The sequence below is a fragment of the Nicrophorus vespilloides genome, unplaced genomic scaffold (genome assembly GCF_001412225.1).
Source record: "Nicrophorus vespilloides isolate i.1.1-1 unplaced genomic scaffold, Nicve_v1.0, whole genome shotgun sequence".
NCBI lineage: Eukaryota > Metazoa > Arthropoda > Insecta > Coleoptera > Silphidae > Nicrophorus > Nicrophorus vespilloides.
In genome coordinates, this window is record NW_017095739.1 from 22,078 (window position 1) to 40,926 (window position 18,849).

At 35.3% G+C, this 18,849-nt stretch overlaps 5 protein-coding genes across 9 annotated transcripts; 2 read left to right on the forward strand and 3 right to left on the reverse strand.

Moving 5' to 3' along the window:
• Positions 1 to 169: 169 nt before the first annotated feature.
• Positions 170 to 4,830, reverse strand: LOC108561870 (ATP-dependent DNA helicase Q5). 2 transcript variants are annotated; one of them, XM_017919979.1, is made up of 11 exons: positions 4,439 to 4,830; positions 4,192 to 4,316; positions 3,953 to 4,117; positions 3,700 to 3,873; positions 2,890 to 3,075; positions 2,365 to 2,825; positions 2,101 to 2,301; positions 1,931 to 2,045; positions 1,595 to 1,870; positions 674 to 1,538; positions 170 to 502 (listed from the first exon to the last, which is right to left on the reverse strand). In XM_017919979.1, exons 1-11 carry the CDS (start codon positions 4,536 to 4,538, stop codon positions 426 to 428), a joined length of 2,745 nt encoding a protein of 914 aa, XP_017775468.1. In that variant the 5' UTR covers positions 4,539 to 4,830; the 3' UTR covers positions 170 to 425. The 2 variants fall into 2 exon arrangements, with proteins under 2 accessions (XP_017775468.1, XP_017775477.1); XM_017919988.1 differs by lacking the exon at positions 1,595 to 1,870.
• A 308-nt stretch (positions 4,831 to 5,138) lies between these two features.
• Positions 5,139 to 6,706, reverse strand: LOC108561636 (ubiquitin-conjugating enzyme E2 L3). Of its 2 annotated transcripts, XM_017919675.1 has the most exons (4): positions 6,611 to 6,706; positions 6,464 to 6,539; positions 6,074 to 6,169; positions 5,139 to 6,004 (listed from the first exon to the last, which is right to left on the reverse strand). In XM_017919675.1, the coding sequence occupies exons 2-4, from the start codon at positions 6,488 to 6,490 to the stop codon at positions 5,663 to 5,665; spliced, it is 465 nt and encodes a 154-aa protein (XP_017775164.1). In that variant the 5' UTR covers positions 6,491 to 6,539; positions 6,611 to 6,706; the 3' UTR covers positions 5,139 to 5,662. The 2 variants fall into 2 exon arrangements, with proteins under 2 accessions (XP_017775164.1, XP_017775156.1); XM_017919667.1 differs by having other exon boundaries at positions 6,464 to 6,693.
• Positions 6,707 to 6,929: 223 nt separating this feature from the next.
• LOC108561651 (26S proteasome non-ATPase regulatory subunit 13) lies at positions 6,930 to 8,726 on the forward strand. Its single transcript, XM_017919688.1, has 5 exons — positions 6,930 to 7,092; positions 7,150 to 7,263; positions 7,632 to 7,767; positions 7,833 to 7,981; positions 8,039 to 8,726. Exons 1-5 carry the CDS (start codon positions 6,974 to 6,976, stop codon positions 8,679 to 8,681), a joined length of 1,161 nt encoding a protein of 386 aa, XP_017775177.1. The 5' UTR covers positions 6,930 to 6,973; the 3' UTR covers positions 8,682 to 8,726.
• A 474-nt stretch (positions 8,727 to 9,200) lies between these two features.
• On the forward strand, positions 9,201 to 12,403 carry LOC108561800 (eukaryotic translation initiation factor 3 subunit C). Of its 2 annotated transcripts, none has more exons than XM_017919872.1 (4): positions 9,201 to 9,289; positions 9,590 to 9,697; positions 9,750 to 12,218; positions 12,273 to 12,403. In XM_017919872.1, exons 2-4 carry the CDS (start codon positions 9,608 to 9,610, stop codon positions 12,363 to 12,365), a joined length of 2,652 nt encoding a protein of 883 aa, XP_017775361.1. In that variant the 5' UTR covers positions 9,201 to 9,289; positions 9,590 to 9,607; the 3' UTR covers positions 12,366 to 12,403. The 2 variants fall into 2 exon arrangements, with proteins under 2 accessions (XP_017775361.1, XP_017775369.1); XM_017919880.1 differs by having other exon boundaries at positions 9,750 to 12,212.
• A 130-nt stretch (positions 12,404 to 12,533) lies between these two features.
• LOC108561817 (DNA repair protein RAD51 homolog 3-like) lies at positions 12,534 to 13,673 on the reverse strand. 2 transcript variants are annotated; one of them, XR_001891030.1, is made up of 4 exons: positions 13,310 to 13,673; positions 13,170 to 13,258; positions 12,829 to 13,118; positions 12,534 to 12,771 (listed from the first exon to the last, which is right to left on the reverse strand). XR_001891030.1 is itself a non-coding variant. In XM_017919892.1 (4 exons), exons 1-4 carry the CDS (start codon positions 13,594 to 13,596, stop codon positions 12,580 to 12,582), a joined length of 864 nt encoding a protein of 287 aa, XP_017775381.1. In that variant the 5' UTR covers positions 13,597 to 13,673; the 3' UTR covers positions 12,534 to 12,579. The 2 variants fall into 2 exon arrangements, 1 of the variants encoding a protein (XP_017775381.1); XM_017919892.1 differs by having other exon boundaries at positions 13,170 to 13,264.
• Positions 13,674 to 18,849: the final 5,176 nt, after the last annotated feature.

Here is an 18,849-nt window from a genome sequence, read left to right on the forward strand (position 1 = left end):
CAGATAGGAATGAAAAAAAAAACAAATCGTTATAATTCCTAGGTAACGTTAACGAACAGTATTATTATAAAAAACATAACATACGCTGCTTTCCTTCTTCTCCTCCATTAAAATTAATAGAATATCTATTATTTATATAAATATTAAGAAAAATACATTCATTATGAAATCTAGTTGGCTTTAATTATTTTTATATATATAATCTTTAATTACAAATATATTGATGATCTAGTGCCGTTCTTGAGACTGGATTTCTTTGCTAAGTTTTTTAAACTTACATTGCATTGCATTATTGATGGCATCCATCAATTAATTTCAGTGTGTTTCTGCGAACTAAACTTGACGATTTTCTTTTTGTTCGTTATTGTGTGTATTGAGAAAAAGAGAAGCTAAGAAGCGGCTATTTACACATACAACTAAATATTTTACACTTCAGTCTTTGAGGTAATCACTTGGTTCTTCTCCAGGAAGTTTCGCACATACATTTTGATGTCGTTCACATCTGCGGAAAGAAAACCACCCCCAAATGAGGGCGTACACATTTATTAACAAGTGCATTCATAAGCAAAGACAATAAATATTCGTCACTAATTACAAATGCGTTAAACATAGCATAATGGGTTGCATAATATTTTAACAAATGGAAATTAATAGATTTAGAAAATATAGTTACCTTTGCCAATAAATGCATGAGTAATAGCTCTTGATATAGATTTGAAGGTTTCTTTGGACTCGAAGCGGCCTTCGCTGAAGGCAGGATTTAAGAGTTTAACTACCAGAACACCAGCATTGACTTTGTTCAACTTCTTCGACTTATCTTTGTCGTCGATTTTGTTGGGAGTATATTTATTTGTGTCTGACTGTTCATTATCCGAATCAGCTCCGAAAAGTTTTTTCACCTTCGAGTTGATATCCTTTGTAGAGGTTGATTGACCTTCGACTTTTGGCTTCTCAGAAGGTTTGGGAACAGGTTGAGGTTTTGATACCGGAACTACTTTGGGCTTGCTCTTAACGTGACAGTTGTTATTCGATTTACTTCGCAAAGCATCTTCTGTTTTGCGCTCTAAATCCTCGATGCGAGAGACGCTCTCTTCTTCCCTGACTTTGAGCATTACGTCTTTATCAACGCTCGACACATTGGATTCATCACTTTTCGTAACTTCTAGTTCATTCGATTTATTATTTTCTGGTACGATTTCTTCATGTTTTTGCAGGTCACTTTTATGTTCGGAGTCGATTAATTCGGAAAACTTGTTGATATTGGTCTTCTTAAAGTAATTGGTTATAGTGTTTTCCCCTTCGTCCTCCGGTGGTTCGACTTCCATCTGTATCAGTTCGCTGGCTTTCACAAAGCAAGTTTTTAGTTTTTTGTTGTCCTCAGGTTCTTGATTATCCTGCTTTCTTTTCCGTATCGTCTGATCTTTTTTGATGTTCCTAAAGAGATCTGACAGAGTTTCGTTCTTGGCCGGTTGAACTTCGTGCGTGGCCAGAGCCTCGTGAATTTGTCCATCAGTGGTGCACTTTTTGATGAACGCAATCTATAACGAGAACATTAACAAGGATATCGACAAGAATTGTTTGTTCAATCTGTTACTAGTTTGGCTAAAGCGCTTCGATACATTGTAATATTAGTAGTGGTAGAAAACACACCATATTCCAAATTGGCACTACAATCTTCTACGTCCTTTCTATCGAATAGGGGATTCGTGGCGCATTGTATGTAATTATCATAAAGGGTGTCAGTGATTTTGGTCAGGTATTGCTCCCGATTGACTAAGCTAAGACCCTTTACTTTACTACCTGTAGATGCGGCGGAAAGAACCCGAGCGTTCTTCTGAAGTAACTTGTCCATAGTATTATGCGAAGCTTCCTATTGTGTTAAGGCAAAATTAGTCGAAAGCGAAAATAATTCAAAGGACACTATGCAAACCTTTGGATTCTTCCTTATGGCAAACTGCTTCTTAATGAACTCGTCTGTCTGCTTTTTCGCCTTGGATTCCCTCTCACCATCAGACTCGCACTCATTTCCGTAATTTTCAAGTTCACTGAAATATTCGTAATTATATAACAATTCAAATAAATAATTAGATTCAACTCAACTCGTTTTGTCCCTTTCGTCCACCTCCGTACATATCCTCAAAGTCCACATTTTCCTGGGTCGTGCTGAACTGGATGTTCTTCGTGTGGAACAACTCAACCATGTCGGCCACCACTTTTCTATTAGTGCATATATCGCAATTCTTCATGCAATTTGGCGGCGGGTCTCCGAAATATTTCGAGAATAACTTATGTCTGCATTCCCTGCACAAATAAACCATGCAAATTCAAAAGAAACTCACATTGACTTTACCAAATAAAACTTACAGAACCGTTTCGCAATATTGGACGATTTTTGCAAAACCGTTCATTGCAGATTGAGCGTTCAATTTTTTGGAAACGTTGTCTTGCGCTTTACCAAGATCTCGGGTTAAATGAAATTCAACTGCTTTTTTGTCGGCTTTATTATAATATATTCTGCACTTGGACGGCTTCCCGTCACGTCCGGCCCTCCCGGACTCCTGATAGTAAGAGGCAGGATCTTTTGGAATGCCCCAATGTATGACGAAGCGAACGCTCGATTTGTCCACGCCCATACCGAAGCTTATAGTCGCGCAAATTACAGGATAATCGCCGCTCTGCCATTGTTCCTGGAAATCCAATCTCTCCTTATTCTTCAAACCCGCGTGATAACACTGCGACCTAATTCCCATAGAATTCAATTTCTCCGCAATGATTTCGGTTTGTTCGCGAGTTCTGCAGTAAACTATGCCGCAGGACCTTTCCTCCTAACGTCAAACAAATTAAAAATCACTTGATCTGAGAAAGAAAAGCTAATGTATATATTCGCACCTTCGGCAGTTCCTTTTCCTCCTCGGAGTTCAAACATTCCAATATGAAGTCTTTCAAATGCTTGTACATATCGTCGACTATGTTCTGATAAAACACGTCATAGTACAGATTACTTCGAAAACTCGAAGTTTTGAATTTTCTATGATCTATTGACAACTTTAGACTGTTCACAATATCTTTTGTTACCTGCAATACACAAGTAATTAGTTCATTTACTCTTCATGCTGAAGTAAAATATAATTTTCTCAATTTTTGCTTTTAAAACATTTATAATAGTTTATAGACAGCATTGATACAAAAGAAAAAAGAAAACAAATAATAATAATATATTTATTTGGCATCACAAATACAATAAAAGCCAAATTATTACTAATTCTTTAACAATAATTATAAATAAGATAATTATTTACTTTCACTAAAATCACAGCTAAATTTTATTTATTTATTTACTTCTCATAATCTAGCTTTGCAACGTGATTTTTAATCAAACTTTAATAAATTTACTGTTGTAAAGCAATTTTATTGTGGTGATTATTAGATTTCATCTTCATGTGAGTGAAAAGAATCACATAATGTCGTTAACGTTTTCTATAATTGAATCAATGGATATAATTGGCATACCAAATGTAATTATAAAAATTAACAAGCTCAGGTGCCAGAAAATAATTGAATAAAGTTGTGATAGGGTCTACGACCGATCCAAATACGATACGATGGGTCATTGTGAGGATCCCAAATGATATAATTAGAAAAGAAGTGTGGCGGGAACAATTTCAATAAGTTTTCTCGTTTGTTCGTTGTAAAATTTACCTCAACCCCTGCCGTCGCTGTTAACGCAATAACAGGAATCTTGTTGTCGTTTCTCAGCTCGCCCAATTTGAGATAATCCGGGCGAAAATCGTGTCCCCATTGGCTCACGCAGTGAGCCTCATCCACTACAAGGTACGCAACCTTATTGAATTTCGTTAAATTTTTGAAGAGTTCCTAAAATACATCAGAATTTTTGTTTTTTTTTTGCTCACATTGCTATGAAGAGAAATCAGATTGAATGAAAATGGAATACTTTGAATGTGTTTGTTGCAGCCTGCTCTGGAGTGATATAGAGAAGACGTGTATTGGGGGTGGTGGTCTTAAGGTCCATCAGCAAAGCTTCCCTCTCTGCTTTGAGAGTTTTTGAGTTCAAGGAAGCTGCCCTAATCTTTAAAGCCAACATATGATCGATTTGATCCTAAAAGAGACACAGAGAAGAAAAACAGGGGAGTCATACTGCAAACATCATGAAGACTGCATTCATTCAATTACCTTAATTAAAGCTAGTAAAGGTGAGAAAACTATTGTGATTTTGTTAGGCTTCAACACAGCTGGCAGTTGATAACATAGTGACTTCCCAGATCCGGTCGGCATTGAAACCAAAACATCATTCTCACCTGGAATTGGAATGTAAACAGAGAAAAAATAAAATGCAGATGTGTAAGGAGATGATAATGATTATGTTATTGATGGTAGTGGTGGTGTTGGAGAGGAAAGCATGCTTGCAGCTTCTTTCTACCTTTGACAATTTCCATAACAGCATTCTGTTGCAGTTGCGATTTAAATGTGGCGAACTTGAAATGCTGCTGCAAAGCCTCCAGAACTGTGTTCTCATCCATAGTTGTAGCAGTAGGTTAAGCTCTCTCACACGAAACCCTCGATTCACACAAGTACGTATATTATGTCTGACACACTCGAGTCCCATCGGTCTGGTCTCTCCGCCAAAACAAAGCCTCAGATCTCAGATGTTGATGATCAATTAAAAACGATAATAAACATCGCGCCTATTTGTCTGTCTCGCTCAACTTTCCCCCTTTTCTGCTGCTTTACTCAAGAGGGATGGTGGGGGGAGCACTATTGTGTTAACAAATGTTAACCTTCCGCCCGTACATTATAAAAATGTTATGCCACCATTGCGCATAGATTTCCTAACATTGGCAGCACTGTTCCCGCTACGATTTCGAAAATATCTATGCCCTAGCATGCGTCAGGTATTATGCAAGAATATTTCAAGGTATTCGGGCAACAGAAATTAAGTGACAATCCAATATACAATAAGCGAAATGTTATATAAATATGAAATATTTTTATTTAGGGCAGTAGATTAAAGTCGAAACCGAAACTCCTCTTTTCGAACGTTCACAATAAACAACCGTTTCTCAAAATAGCCAAACATTAAGTGTAAAAAAATAGTTCATATACTACAAAGATTATTTAAAAACTTTTGGAAACAGTTTATTTAGTATAAGTATACATACGATATTAACTTACGATCGCTTTCATTTTCAGTTTTATTAATTAATTCACCTAAGATTGATTTTTTTTTGTTGTATTACAAATGCAATTAGTTTTTTATATATTTTTTTGATCCTCCACTTCAGATTACTTTTTATTGTTCAAGTGCGCAAAAGTTGCAGTTTTTTAATGAATCCTGTTTGTTTTTCCTTACGAATAAAATAATACCTAAAAATTAAACTAGATCAACCCGCAAACAACTTATATACGTAACAGCTGCGTTCCTGCATATTTTTTTTAATATAACAACCAAATGAAACTAAAAAAAACAATAAAAATAAACATTAAGATTTATGAAATTACTATTATTATTTCATTTTGCGGTTATATAGAGTGGAAGGATTATCGAAAAACGCTTCTTTTTTACTTTTGTTTTAATATTAGTGTTTTCTTCTTCTTTTCATATCTGATTGCGGTGGTGCAAGGTGTTTCTGGGAGGGTCGGAGCTTTAGTCGGCGGGCCTCTTTTCGCTGTGCTTTTTCGTATATTCCTCAGCGTTTTTCGAAAACTTCTTCCTATCTTTCAGGAACTCCTCGGCTAAGTCGGCGCGCAGTGGGTGCTCCGGCTCGGGCTCATTAACTAAGGCTACTAATGCTTGGATCACTTGATCGGTTTTGGTTGCGGGCTTCCAATTCTCGGCGCTTATGATAGGTAAACACACTTGTCCCTTCTCGTCGATGTTAGGATGGTATATTTTCGTCTTAAAACTGATTTTTGGAGGTTTGAACGGATACTCGGCTGGGAAGTTTATTTCAATTTTAAATGCTCCTTTATTGTATGGCGCATTATCCTAAACCAAACGATTAGTATTCCACATATTCTTCCAAACTCAGCCGCAGCTCATATAATGTGTACTTACTGGCACAATCAATCCCTGCCAGGTGAGGATGTTGCTTTCATCTACATGAATGTCCCTGAAGGATTTCAAACCTGAATTCTTTATATCACCAAGTTCCTGCAATGCATAAATACAAACATATAATGAGATTATACCCTCCCCATCAATGAATCTCCATTGATAGCATTGACCCTCAAGTAATGTTTAAAAATAGATATATGTATGTAAAAAAAAGAAGCCTAGATCTATGCAAGTCCATCAGACTGCTGTTACAGAATTAGACTTTCCTTTTGACAGACAGAAAGGAAATGTAATGTCGCGGCCACCTTGAATTTGACAATTTACGGGGCCCACGATCGGGTCTGGTGTACTCCCGAGGATCAGCTGGAGGCCCCCTAGGATTTACTTTACCTTTTGTAATCTCCTGGTAGCTGCCATGTTGATTTCTATTATTTTAACAAGTCACTGTCCATGTAAGATGATTTCTCTACGTGCAAAAGAAATCCAATCACAGGTTGTTTCTTAGTGAAGCTCCGGTTATTAGGATGTATTACTTACTACTAATTTTAAATGATACTTTTATTGGTGAAAATAATATAAACCGCCTCCTCAAAGACAATTATGACAGCTACTAGAACACTTGCCTCTCTTGCCAACAGAACAAAAAACACGTGAATTGCAGGACCACCAACATTATACCAATTATAGAGAAACTAATTATTTTTCACAATCTAGAATTCTTTTTACAACTGAAACCTTATCTAAATTATTCAATTCAATTGAAACCAAATCAGTTTATGTGCTTTTATTACTAAACTAAGGACTGTTGATTTCTTGTTGTTGTCTCAGTGAGTTGGCAACATTTAGTGTCATTACTAGTCAGAAAATTATTTATTTGTCATTCCAAAATCATTAGAAAAAATGGCAGCGGCGGTTGTTCAGCAGCCTAATGTGAATGATTATCTGTTGAAAAAGCAGAAGGAGAGTTCCAAGGAATTAGCAACGGAATGGGCTCAGCTCGAGGAACTGTACACCAAAAAGTAAGTCCTCAGAGTTTTCTATTTTGGAAGAAATATAACCTAACATTGTTTCTATAGGCTATGGCATCAATTAACGCTCAAATTGCTCGTCTTCGTGAAGAATCCAACACTTCAGAAGGGCGATCAGCTGATTCAACTGTACAGCAACTTTATTACAACATTTGAGAGCAAGTGAGTTCCATGATTGAAAATTTGCCAGGTCATTATTTACAAATAGAGATCCAATGTCTTACTATGGCACATATCAAATATATATTTCTGAGCTGTATACCAGAAGCCCAATATAATTTGTGATATATAAATAGTTTTCAAATTAGAATGCATTTATAAAACAACTCCATATAAGGGGTGTTTTAAAAGTATCTCTGAAATATTCTACATAGTTATAACAAGAAAAGTAAAGTCATGTATGGTTACACTAGTTTGATTTAAATTAAATGGCATTTAAATACAATACTCAAGATTTGATTTATCAAAGAAAGAAAAATGTATGGCTATGATAGAAGAAAATATCATTGATAACCTAATTACTGTTTTAGAATAAATCCTCTTTCGCTCATGGAAATAGTTGCTATAGTTATTGAACAGTACAAAAACAAAACAGAAGCTGTTGAATTTTTAACAAAAATTGGGCCAAAGGTTAAGGCCAACTCAGATGCAGAAAATTTGTGCAAGGTGAGCTATTTCAAATGTGCAAATTAGAATTGAACTGATATTGAAATTGTGTATGATTCTTATAGGTATTGGCTGGTCAAATACATTTGGAGAAGTTAAATGATTTGGATGCTACCAAGAAAATCATTGAAGAAGTTGAAGCAACTTTAGATAACGCTGATGGAGTGACCCCTGTACATGGTCGTTTTTACCACCTTGCTTCACAGTACTACAGGTTAATTGAATTATATTGAAAAAGTTCTTGACTCTATTTTATTAATTCTGTTTACAGAATAAAGGGTGATCATGCACAGTACTACAGAACGGCATTACGCTATCTTGGCTGCATCGAAGTAGATACATTATCAGACGAAACGAAACACCAACATGCATTCTTCTTGGGCTTGGCTGCGCTTCTTGGTGAAGGTGTTTACAATTTGGGAGAGCTCTTAGCTCATCCGGTCTTGGAATCATTGAACACTACCGACAATGCTTGGTTAGTACAATTGCTGTACGCTTTCAATTCCGGCGACATTGTGAAATTCGATGCCATGAAGAAGCATTGGGGAGCGATTGCCGATCTGTCTGCAAAGGAAACCTTCCTTAGGCAGAAGATCTCCTTGCTTTGTCTGATGGAGATGACGTTCAAGAGACCTTCGCACGATCGTCAATTAACCTTTGACGAAATCTCCAAGGAAACGCAGCTGCCGTTATGTGAAATTGAACTGCTCATCATGAAAGCGCTTGCACAGGGCTTGGTTAAGGGTGCCATCGACCAGGTCTCAAGTAACGTCAATATGACGTGGGTGCAGCCCCGTGTACTAGACCGCTCGCAAATCTCAAATATGGTTGAAAGACTTAATGAATGGTGCAAACATGTATCTACCATGGAGAACTTGCTGGAAGAGAAGGCTTCTGAAATATTAACATTGTAAGAAAGAGAAAAATTAAACTAACAGTTTGCATTATAACAAAATAAATATTGTCTTACTTTCATTTTTTTTTTAAATAAAATTATATAATTTAAATGTTATGTTACTTCCCACATTACTATAACAAACAAAGATTTTTTATAAAATATATTTTTAATCAAGATTATATAGCGTCGATCTCTAACAGATAAAATACCGATTATATTGAATGGATCTCTAGTGAAACGAGACAAAAAAAATAAATTCATTAATTATGTAGATCGTGATCATTTTTAAGTATAAGTAAAGTGCAAACAAGCTAGTTCCAGTTATATATCATTTCTTAAATTAATGGGATCATTTGGTTGCCTAGTATATTGTAGTTACTTTTATTTTATCAGAAGTTAAATTTATTATTATATTTACGTGTTCATCTTATTGAATAATACCATTTACAACTTATTGAAGATAAAAATCTGTATTATTATTACGCTGTTGCATTTATTCTAATTCATTCAGGTGTACCAACCAAATATGACGAATGGGCTACCCTGCATATTTCTTTCAATTCTCCGCCATTGTGCAGGAGGTTATTTTATCAATCTGCTCATATTTTTTCAAGAATATAATCGGTATGTACATTATTTAAACAAAAATATAAGTTCTTTGTAGGTGAATATATAACTTCCAATTGCAACCATACTATATACTGCTTAATTAACTATGTAATAAATTAAGCAGCTTTTAATGTGCGAATCATAACCTAAAAACATATATGTTATACTCACTGACATTTGTTGTGTATATCAAAAATAGGCTTTGGTACAATAGTATAAGTATTGTGAATATATATTTAAGTATGTGATTATTATATTTGACTGTAATTTCTATAGTTATAACCAGAGTCTATAAATTTTTTTATTTTATTTTAGCTGTCCACAGTTAAAAAGATGTCTCGTTTCTTTGCCGGATCTGATTCTGATTCAGACAGCTCGTCTGAGGAGGAGCAAATTCAACGTGCGCCAGCTTTGGCCTATGCTGTAAATATCATTTTTATTTAAAAATCACGATTTATTATTAATTTTTTTGTAGTTCAGTGATGATGAAGATGAGGTCAAGCGTGTTGTACGCTCCACAAAGGAGAAGAGATATGAGGATTTGACTAATATCATTAAGCAGATTAGGAACTTCAAGAAGATTAAGGATATGAGCAGTATGCTTTCAAGTTTTGAAGACCTGCAAAGAGCATACTTGAAAGCTGCACCTGTAATTGCAAAGGAAGAAAATGGACAGACACCCAGATTCTATATCCGCTGTTTGGCTGAGATGGAAGATTTCATTAACGAAGTTTGGGAGGATCGGGATGGTCGTAAAAACATGAGCAAGAATAATTACAAATCTTTGAGTTCTATTCGTCAGAAGCTGAGGAAATATTTAAAAGACTTCGATGAAAGTATTAAGAAATTCCGCGAGAATCCTGATCAGCCTGATGATGAAGGTGAAGAAGAGAAACGTGACGAGGATGTTGATTCTGATGCTGAAGCACCAGTTAAAGTGTCGGCTGCTGCTAAAGTCGCTGTGGAACCAACCAAAGATTTCGATGATGATTCTGATTCAGACAGTTGGCCTTCGGATTCCGAATCTGACTCTGGCAGTTCCACCGATGATGATAAGATTACGAATATGCGCGATCGTTTCTTGAAAAAGACCGGTCCGACTCAAGAGGATGACGAAGAAAAGGAAAAACGCAAGGAGGATCGTCGTAATGAGCGTAAGGAAAAGGAGCGTAAAAAGATGCGGAGAGAGGATGAAGAAGATGGAGAAGGCGAATGGGAAACTGTTAAGGGAGGTGTTGCTATCCCCAGTGAAAAACCTAAAATGTTCGCCAAAGACGCACAGATTGATTTGCCTTTAGTCATCAACAAACTGTCTGAAATCATTGCGGCCAGAGGTAAGAAACGTACCGATCGTAGAGAACAAATCGAACTTTTGCATGAATTGCAAAATGTCTCTGAGCAGCATCAACTTGGTCCGGCTATTGTAATCAAGATTAAATTCGCTATTATTTCCGCAATTTTCGATTATAATCCTAAAGTTTCGGATGCTATGAAACCCGAATATTGGACTAAATTGTTGGAGAGGATGTACGAATTATTGGAAACTTTGTCGAAGAACGACAACGTCGTTATTTCTGAAACTATTACCGAAGAAACTGAGAATTTTGAGAGCGCACCATACCAAGTTCGCGGATGCGTTTTGACTTCCGTCGAACGTCTGGATGATGAATTCACCAAATTACTTAAGGAATGCGATCCTCATAGCAATGAGTACGTTGAAAGATTGAAGGACGAATGCAAGGTTGCCGCTATCATCGATAAAGTCCAGATTTACCTCGAACGCCACTCCAATTACTCTGAAATTTGCAGAATATATTTAAGAAAGATCGAACATCTTTACTACAAATTTGATCCAAAAGTATTGCAACAGAAGGCTGGAGAGGTTACCAAGGATGTTATTACCTCTGTGCAAGAGATGGAGAAGCTATGCAAATACATCTACGCTAAAGACGGCACAGACAGATTGCGTACTAGGGCTATCTTGTCGCACATTTACCACCATGCTTTGCACGATAACTGGTTCCAAGCCAGAGACCTGGTGCTCATGTCGCATTTGCAAGAAAACATCCAACACTCCGATCCCAGTACTCAAATTCTCTACAACCGTACCATGGCTCATTTAGGTTTGTGTGCCTTCAGGCATGCAAACATTAAAGATGCTCATAGCTGTTTAGTGGATTTGATGATGACTGGAAAACCGAAAGAGTTGTTGGCTCAAGGTTTGTTACCGCAAAGGCAACATGAGCGCAGCAAAGAACAAGAGAAAATCGAGAAACAACGTCAGATGCCATTCCATATGCACATCAACCTGGAATTGTTGGAGTGTGTATACTTGGTTTCCGCTATGCTCATCGAAATTCCATATATGGCTGCCCATGAATTCGATGCTCGCCGTCGTATGATTTCCAAGACTTTCTATCAGCAATTGCGTAGCTCCGAACGTCAAAGTCTTGTAGGTCCTCCTGAAAGTATGCGCGAACACGTTGTTGCTGCTGCCAAGGCGATGCGCAACGGCCACTGGGCTTCATGCAATACGTTCATCATAAACGACAAAATGAACGCTAAAGTCTGGGACTTATTCTACCAAGCCGATGCCGTCAGGGCCATGCTCACCAAGCTGATCAAGGAAGAAGCTCTGAGGACCTACCTCTTCACCTATTCCCACGTGTACGATTCAATTTCCATGGCAACTTTAGCTGAAATGTTTGAGATGGAGAAGTCCAATGTGCATTCAATCATCTCGAAAATGATTATTAACGAAGAACTGATGGCATCGCTGGACGATCCAACGCAAACCGTCGTTATGCATAGGAGCGAACCATCTAGACTACAGAGTCTGGCCATGCAGTTGGCTGACAAGATCAACAACTTCGTGGATTCGAACGAGCGCATTTTGGAAACGAAGCAAGGAAACTTCTTCATGAGGGGCCAAAATCAAGTAAGGGTTTGTTAGTTGAACTTGAGATTCTTCAGGAAATTGAATTTAATTTTGTTTTAGGGCAACTTCCGCGGCGGAGATCGTCAAAATTACAGGGGTGGTAATCAAGAGTGGAACAGGCAACGTAGAGACAACAGGAGACAAGAATACTAGATATAGAATAAATCTTCTGTTTTATACTACTGTAAAAAGAACTTACTTTTTATACTTTCCACCCAAACCAATCCAAGAAGTATTTAGTGTAAAGAAACAAACATTTTGCAGGTTACATTAAAAGTTATTTATAGCGTTTATATTTGTAACAAAATTATAGATTTTGAATTTATTTTGGTGAATTCTTAACATAAGAACATTTCCTTTTTATTTACTAAACAATAGAGAAATTAAACGATTGGCTTTTACATAAATATGGACATTTGTCAATTTTTGCTTTAAACATTGTTTGGCCTAGTCTTTCCAGTTTTATACGAATGTTCAGTCTGTGCAGATAACTAGAACCAAAATAGGTGAATTCGCCAGGCACATTGAATACGGTTGTTATACTGTTTGTTACAATCACCTACAATTTTACACATACAAATTAATAATTTATACTATACTATTTTTTCTAACTTACAGTTAACTTGGTGACAGTTGATAACCTTTGCAAATTTGAGTAAAATCGAAAAATATATGAAGTCCTTTCATTTTGCTCCAACTCTTTAAATGGTATGAATATACTATCAATAAAGACAATTCCTAAATGTTGAGCATAGTCCTGATTATATTCCAAATATTTAACAGAAGCCAGCAAATCTGTGATATCTTGTACTTCAAAGATTTTGATTCTCTTCATTAATTTAACCAATAGCATATTTTTTAATTCATCTCTAGCATTTTGGAATTCATTGCTTGATTTTATTAAATCTATAATTAATAAGTTTATAAATGCACAAAATTAAAATGTGTTAATTTCACCTTCAATCCTTTGAGATGCAAAATTATGGTTTGTGGACAGGAACAGTACATTTGTCTCATTATTTGATAGTAAAAATTTCACACAAATTCTGAAACTGCTCAGAATTAGTTTCCAGCCAAAGACAATTGGCTTGTCTTACCAAAGTTGAGTTTTTCCAGAGCCAGGCTTCCCCGTAAACTCATTTATCTGTCCAACAGAAAATCCTCCATCTAAAGCAAAATCCAGCCCTTCTATTGTGGTAGAGATTTTCTTTTCATTATCTGATGTTAACAAATCATATGCTGTGCAGGTCTTTGGTGCTTCTACTAATTTGTTCCATCCTGAAGGAATGAAGTCTTCATCTATATCTTCTACATATTTTAATTGGTATGGATTGAACTCCTTTGAATCTGCGTTGAATTCTATCGAATACAATGGTTGATACATAGTTTAAGCAATAATGTTATACTATTTTTAAATAGACCACTATACAAGCAAATCACAAATCGTAGTTCATTTATGGAATTAACATGTAAACAAGTAATTGAAGTTGCATATATCATCAAAGTTGATTGGGTGGCCTAAATACGTACAATACAATATATTGGCTATATATTGAAATCCCGACTATCAAATTCCTGACATTCGAAATCCTGACCAAAATTTTGTTAAAAAATTCCGACCGTATTAAAATCCCGATTGTATCTTTTACTATTTGATATAGTCTTATTCATAATAAATATACAATTAGATTATTAATTGTTGTTATTTATTATTAATAACAATATATTATTATTCATAATAAATTAAGAAATTTTCTAAATTACAATTATTTTATTGTTATTAATAATAAATAGTATTAATTAACAATCTGGCGAAAGGGCTATCAACTTATTCCCCTGCGAATTTATTTATTTTGCATGTTATTAATACCGTGAAAATTAAAATCTCTAAGTTTAGTGAGCAATATCAAAAAGCATGCCAATACTCAAGCAATTAATTAATTTTAATTTATTAGATAATAGTATAACACTTGATATCCCATATAGATTTTAAAATTATAACAACGTTTTTTTTTTTTTTTTTATTGTTAAAATTAATATTTATTTATATTATATTAGGAAACCTTCCATTCCGCCTTTGGCCAGCCTATTAATATATATATTTTTTATTTTATGTTAGAATTTATTTATTTATATGTATAGAATGTACATTTTTTCTTCTTATGTATTGATGTTTGGCCAATAAATTATTATTATAAACTCAGTGTTACCGCTCAGTATTACCGCTCAGTGTCATATTTTATTATAGTTTCAAAACTATTTACTCGTTGCCAGCATATGGTAGTTTGTAAATAATAAATTTATTAGAAAAAAAATATTTTTTTCATAAACAAATGCAAGGGATTTGACCAGGTCGAATAATAAATAAATATAATATAAAATAAATTATTGAAATATGTACTATTCAGAACAGATGCTTGTCTTTGGTAATAATTCAATAAGACATGAAATGATATAATTTATAATATTAATCGTTACTTAATGTTTTTCAATCTGATACTACGGTCACTAAGAACGCGAAAGATGATGAAAATTTAACGGCTGTTGTTGTACCTTGTAACTATAAATAAAAAAGTAAAACTAAAACTACAAAAATATCGATTGTTTATTTCTCTGTAAAAAAATGGTTTGCGTGTTTGATAAAATTTTTGTAATAAGATTATTTTATGAAACAAATCATAATACATATTCAAAAAAAAAAACAAAAAATATAACAATAAAATAAAAATATCAAATTGATCTGCTACAAATGGTTACTGACCATAGGTCTTTCTGCCCGGAATGTAATAATAATTTTCAGTAATTGCTATAGTAAATTAGATTTTTTCATAAATTTATACTTAATGATTTAAAGTTAAATTGGGTAGAAAGATCATTATAGAAATAGTTCAATATTTTATTATATTTTCAATTACACTTCAATCATACTTTTCAATATAATCATTATTATGCGATTACACGTAAACGTAAATTCATCCAAAAAACATTAATATAAATTGAAAAGAAAAGAACAATTGTTTAAACTTAAGGCAAATGTAACTAAAGAGCTATCGACATCGTTCTTTCCGCCAAAAAATGTATTATTAAATTGTTTTTTATTTAAACTTAAGTTAAATAAAATAATCCATTTATTTTTTAATGAATTTGTATGGTATAATTTGGACTGGATTAGTTCTAGATGTTAATGTAAATACTATTAGCTTCGCATTATCCGTCACAAAAAAGCTTCTTGATTTGCATTGAGCACTTCGGATATATCTGTGAAATTTTGCAATGACAGGAGACGTGGGCTTCTGAAAAGGTTTGATATTTTTTAATGGTCACAAAAGGGAAACTGTGTGTGTTTGGTGTTGTGTTTGGATTGCCGAATAGATGAATAGGGGACTTTGTTGGAGGCCGGTCGAAGCGAGTTCCCTGCGGAGTCTGTTTCCTCCTCTACCTCCTGTCTCCGCCTCTCCACAAAACGTCGCTTCCGTCTGCGTCTTCCTCCTCGAAGGCATAAAAACGTTGCGTTCCTAATACGTTTCGGAAGTGATAGAATGACAGACAAATATCGCATTGAATACAATTACGGGAACGGACAAATGGCCATTCACGGCCGCCTTTGTAGTAAATACGCGTTTCCGGTTTTGACCTCCGGGGTGGTAACTTTACGACCGCCCCGAAATCGACCCAAAAGACAAGAATAAGGAAGAGAAATAGAAATGGAAAAACACAATTGTCACTTCCGTCCCGTCGGCGCTGACAAGAAACTCCTTCGGTTGTCTTCTATGTCGACGATAATATGAATAATTAATGAGCGGGAGTAAAGTAAACGCCGGGCGAGAGGTGCCTATGCATGATGTTGACGATGCGCCCACCCCGACCACTAGTTAATTGTATGTTAATTGCAAGAACGTCTTTCTTCTTCTTTTCTTTGCGGTCGCCACCCGCCGTTCTCCATTATCCACGAAAAGTCATTGTTCCGAGCGAGCCGCCACCCAATTTACTAATGAGCAATTCACATAATTAACCAATTACAATAGCACCTGCGATTGTTCAAGCACACATAAATTATGAATAAAAGTTCCATTCATGAATTCACGAATTCTATTCATTATAAATATAAGAGAATGTATGTGTGTATTGATTACACACAAAGAAATAATAAATATTTTAATGATTGCATTTTACAACTCCGCAATACAAACAAATCGGGTAGATACTTATTCGAAAGAAGACGTCCGGTGCTTTGGTAATTTTGTGCAAATGAATTCTCCAGTATATTTTTTTACCTAAAAAGGGCGGAAGATCAAATAAGGGAGTGTAAACAAAGCGTGGAATTCTAAAGAGAACCGCTTCCTTAATCTGTAAACATGAAAACTTAAACCCTTATTGTAATACCAACTGCTTTGTGGTTTACAACATTACTTACGCACTTTTTTTTAGTAATACTTTATTTATCAAATGAATTTTAAAAAATATTTTCCAACTGTTATTTTATCATTAATATATTTATGTACTAACTAAAAAAAAATGAAACGTCATTTTTACGTTTATCTTTTCAAACAAATATTATACAGGTAATAAATTTATTTTCTACTTTCTGATATTTATTTACTTCCAGATAACATAAGACTTATTAAAATAAAGTACTAATCTAGTATAGGTCTAAACGTATTTATTTCCGAATATCGACATGTCGAAACACGAACATTCTATTTCCTTGCACATGTCACAGACGCCGGTTCGTTAACTGTACTCTTTGTATATTCTGGCGGTTTGTGTTAGGTTACGACACTTTAGTATCGGAGGCGAAGATCGAATTACCGAACATCAATATCAATATGCTTTAAGACGTTTTAATTTCATCACATAATAACGTCATTTTAACATCTATTTTTATTGTATAATCCAGTTAACACTAGTAATGCTGCTTATAAATCTATAAGAATCTTTAGTAATGTATGTGTTCTGTTGTACAATTTTCTACAGCAAAAATATGTACTATTGAAAATAATTTTTATTTTTTACCTGTAAAGTGTAATAAATATACCAAATTTGATAATATTATATAACGTGATTTACACCAGACACTTTGTTAAAATTAATTCCAAAGTTTTAACTTCAATTGGAATATACAAACAGTACCAATACTAAAGTATATGCCGCCCTTATAAGTTTTCTTATACAAAAAGATATAATTGTTTACTTTCTGCATTTTTAGAGTTTATTACAAAAGTTATTAAAAAACCAAAATAAATTCTTTACAAAAAGCAATTAGTTGTAGGTCTAAACAATGTTTTCGCAAAACAAAGTGATCTTGTTACGTTTTTGTAAGACGCATGTCATTTAACGACATATTGGAGAGTGAGGATGTGAATCTGCTTCGTTTCAATCTCTTGATGCTCTTTGTCATGCTCCTTTTCTTGAGGAAGGTGTCCATGTAGAATAGCGGCACCAGGAGCAGCCAAAGGATCAAGATCACAAGAGTAACAGCTTTACTATATCCCAAGGGGTCGGAATCTCCGCAGATATCGAAGATCGTGACAACCTTATTGACGACGTTGATGATTTCGACGAGCAGAAACGGTATGTACAGGTACATTTTTTTCAGGTGAATTGCCCCACGTGGCCACTGCCATAGTCACGAAGATTAATATCAGGGATCCCAACTTGAGCCATCGTGGACGGGATGCAAAAGCGGGCGGCAAGGTCATTATCGTTGACCACAAGCAGAAGATGACGGTTATCCAAACGTGTGCACCTCGTCTGCCGTGCATTTCTGACGTTCCCGGATTATGGAGAGGCGACTGCTTACATTCCCCGACATCCCAGTTTCCAAAATACCGAAATGCCATTCACGCGCTTCCTGTCAGAAGATTATAAAAATAGTAATAATAGCGCGGACAATGATTTTAAGCCCTTCGGTCTGTTTATCCAGGGCACCACGGAAAATTCTTGACACCTGTCCGTTCTCCTGGGCAGCAGATTAATATCGGTTCCTGCTGGTCTGGGAGGGGTGTTACTAACCAGAGCCGAACCGTGTGTAAAGAACAGATGCATCCTGTTCCTATTCCTCACTATTATTAACGCATATATAGTACGCAGTTATACGCACAGACATATTTTTTTTAATACAAAATATCCTTCCGCAATTACGACCATCGTCATTCGGGGATGGCTTCCATTCCGTCTGCCGCACACAAAAAAAACACATCTGCTTTACAAGATGACAATAAAAATAACCATAAACATTATTGCAGCGATTGCCGACTTTACGATTTGGTCATAAAAGGAGGTAATAATCGGATACAATTTTATCGTCTCCGTGTTTTTTGTTGTTGTTGATATTTTGTTAAAGATTTTGTCGGGCGATCGTTCCCGCCGGGGTGCAGTTTTCTCCTGGAACAACATTAAATGCAAGATGTGAAATTGGGTTGACTGTTCGAAGGATAGATATAAGTCGCACTAATAGGTCTTTTAAGATCAAATTAAAACCGGGACAAACACCCACCGGTCGTTTTCCGAATGAATAGATTAAGGAAGTCGTGTGTCAAGAGTGTCAGGACCTCTAAGCCGATGATTCAGTGGTCTGTTTGTCTTTTTTATATATTTTCAGAACTCGATGTTGTCATGTTTACTTTTGTCCGTTTCT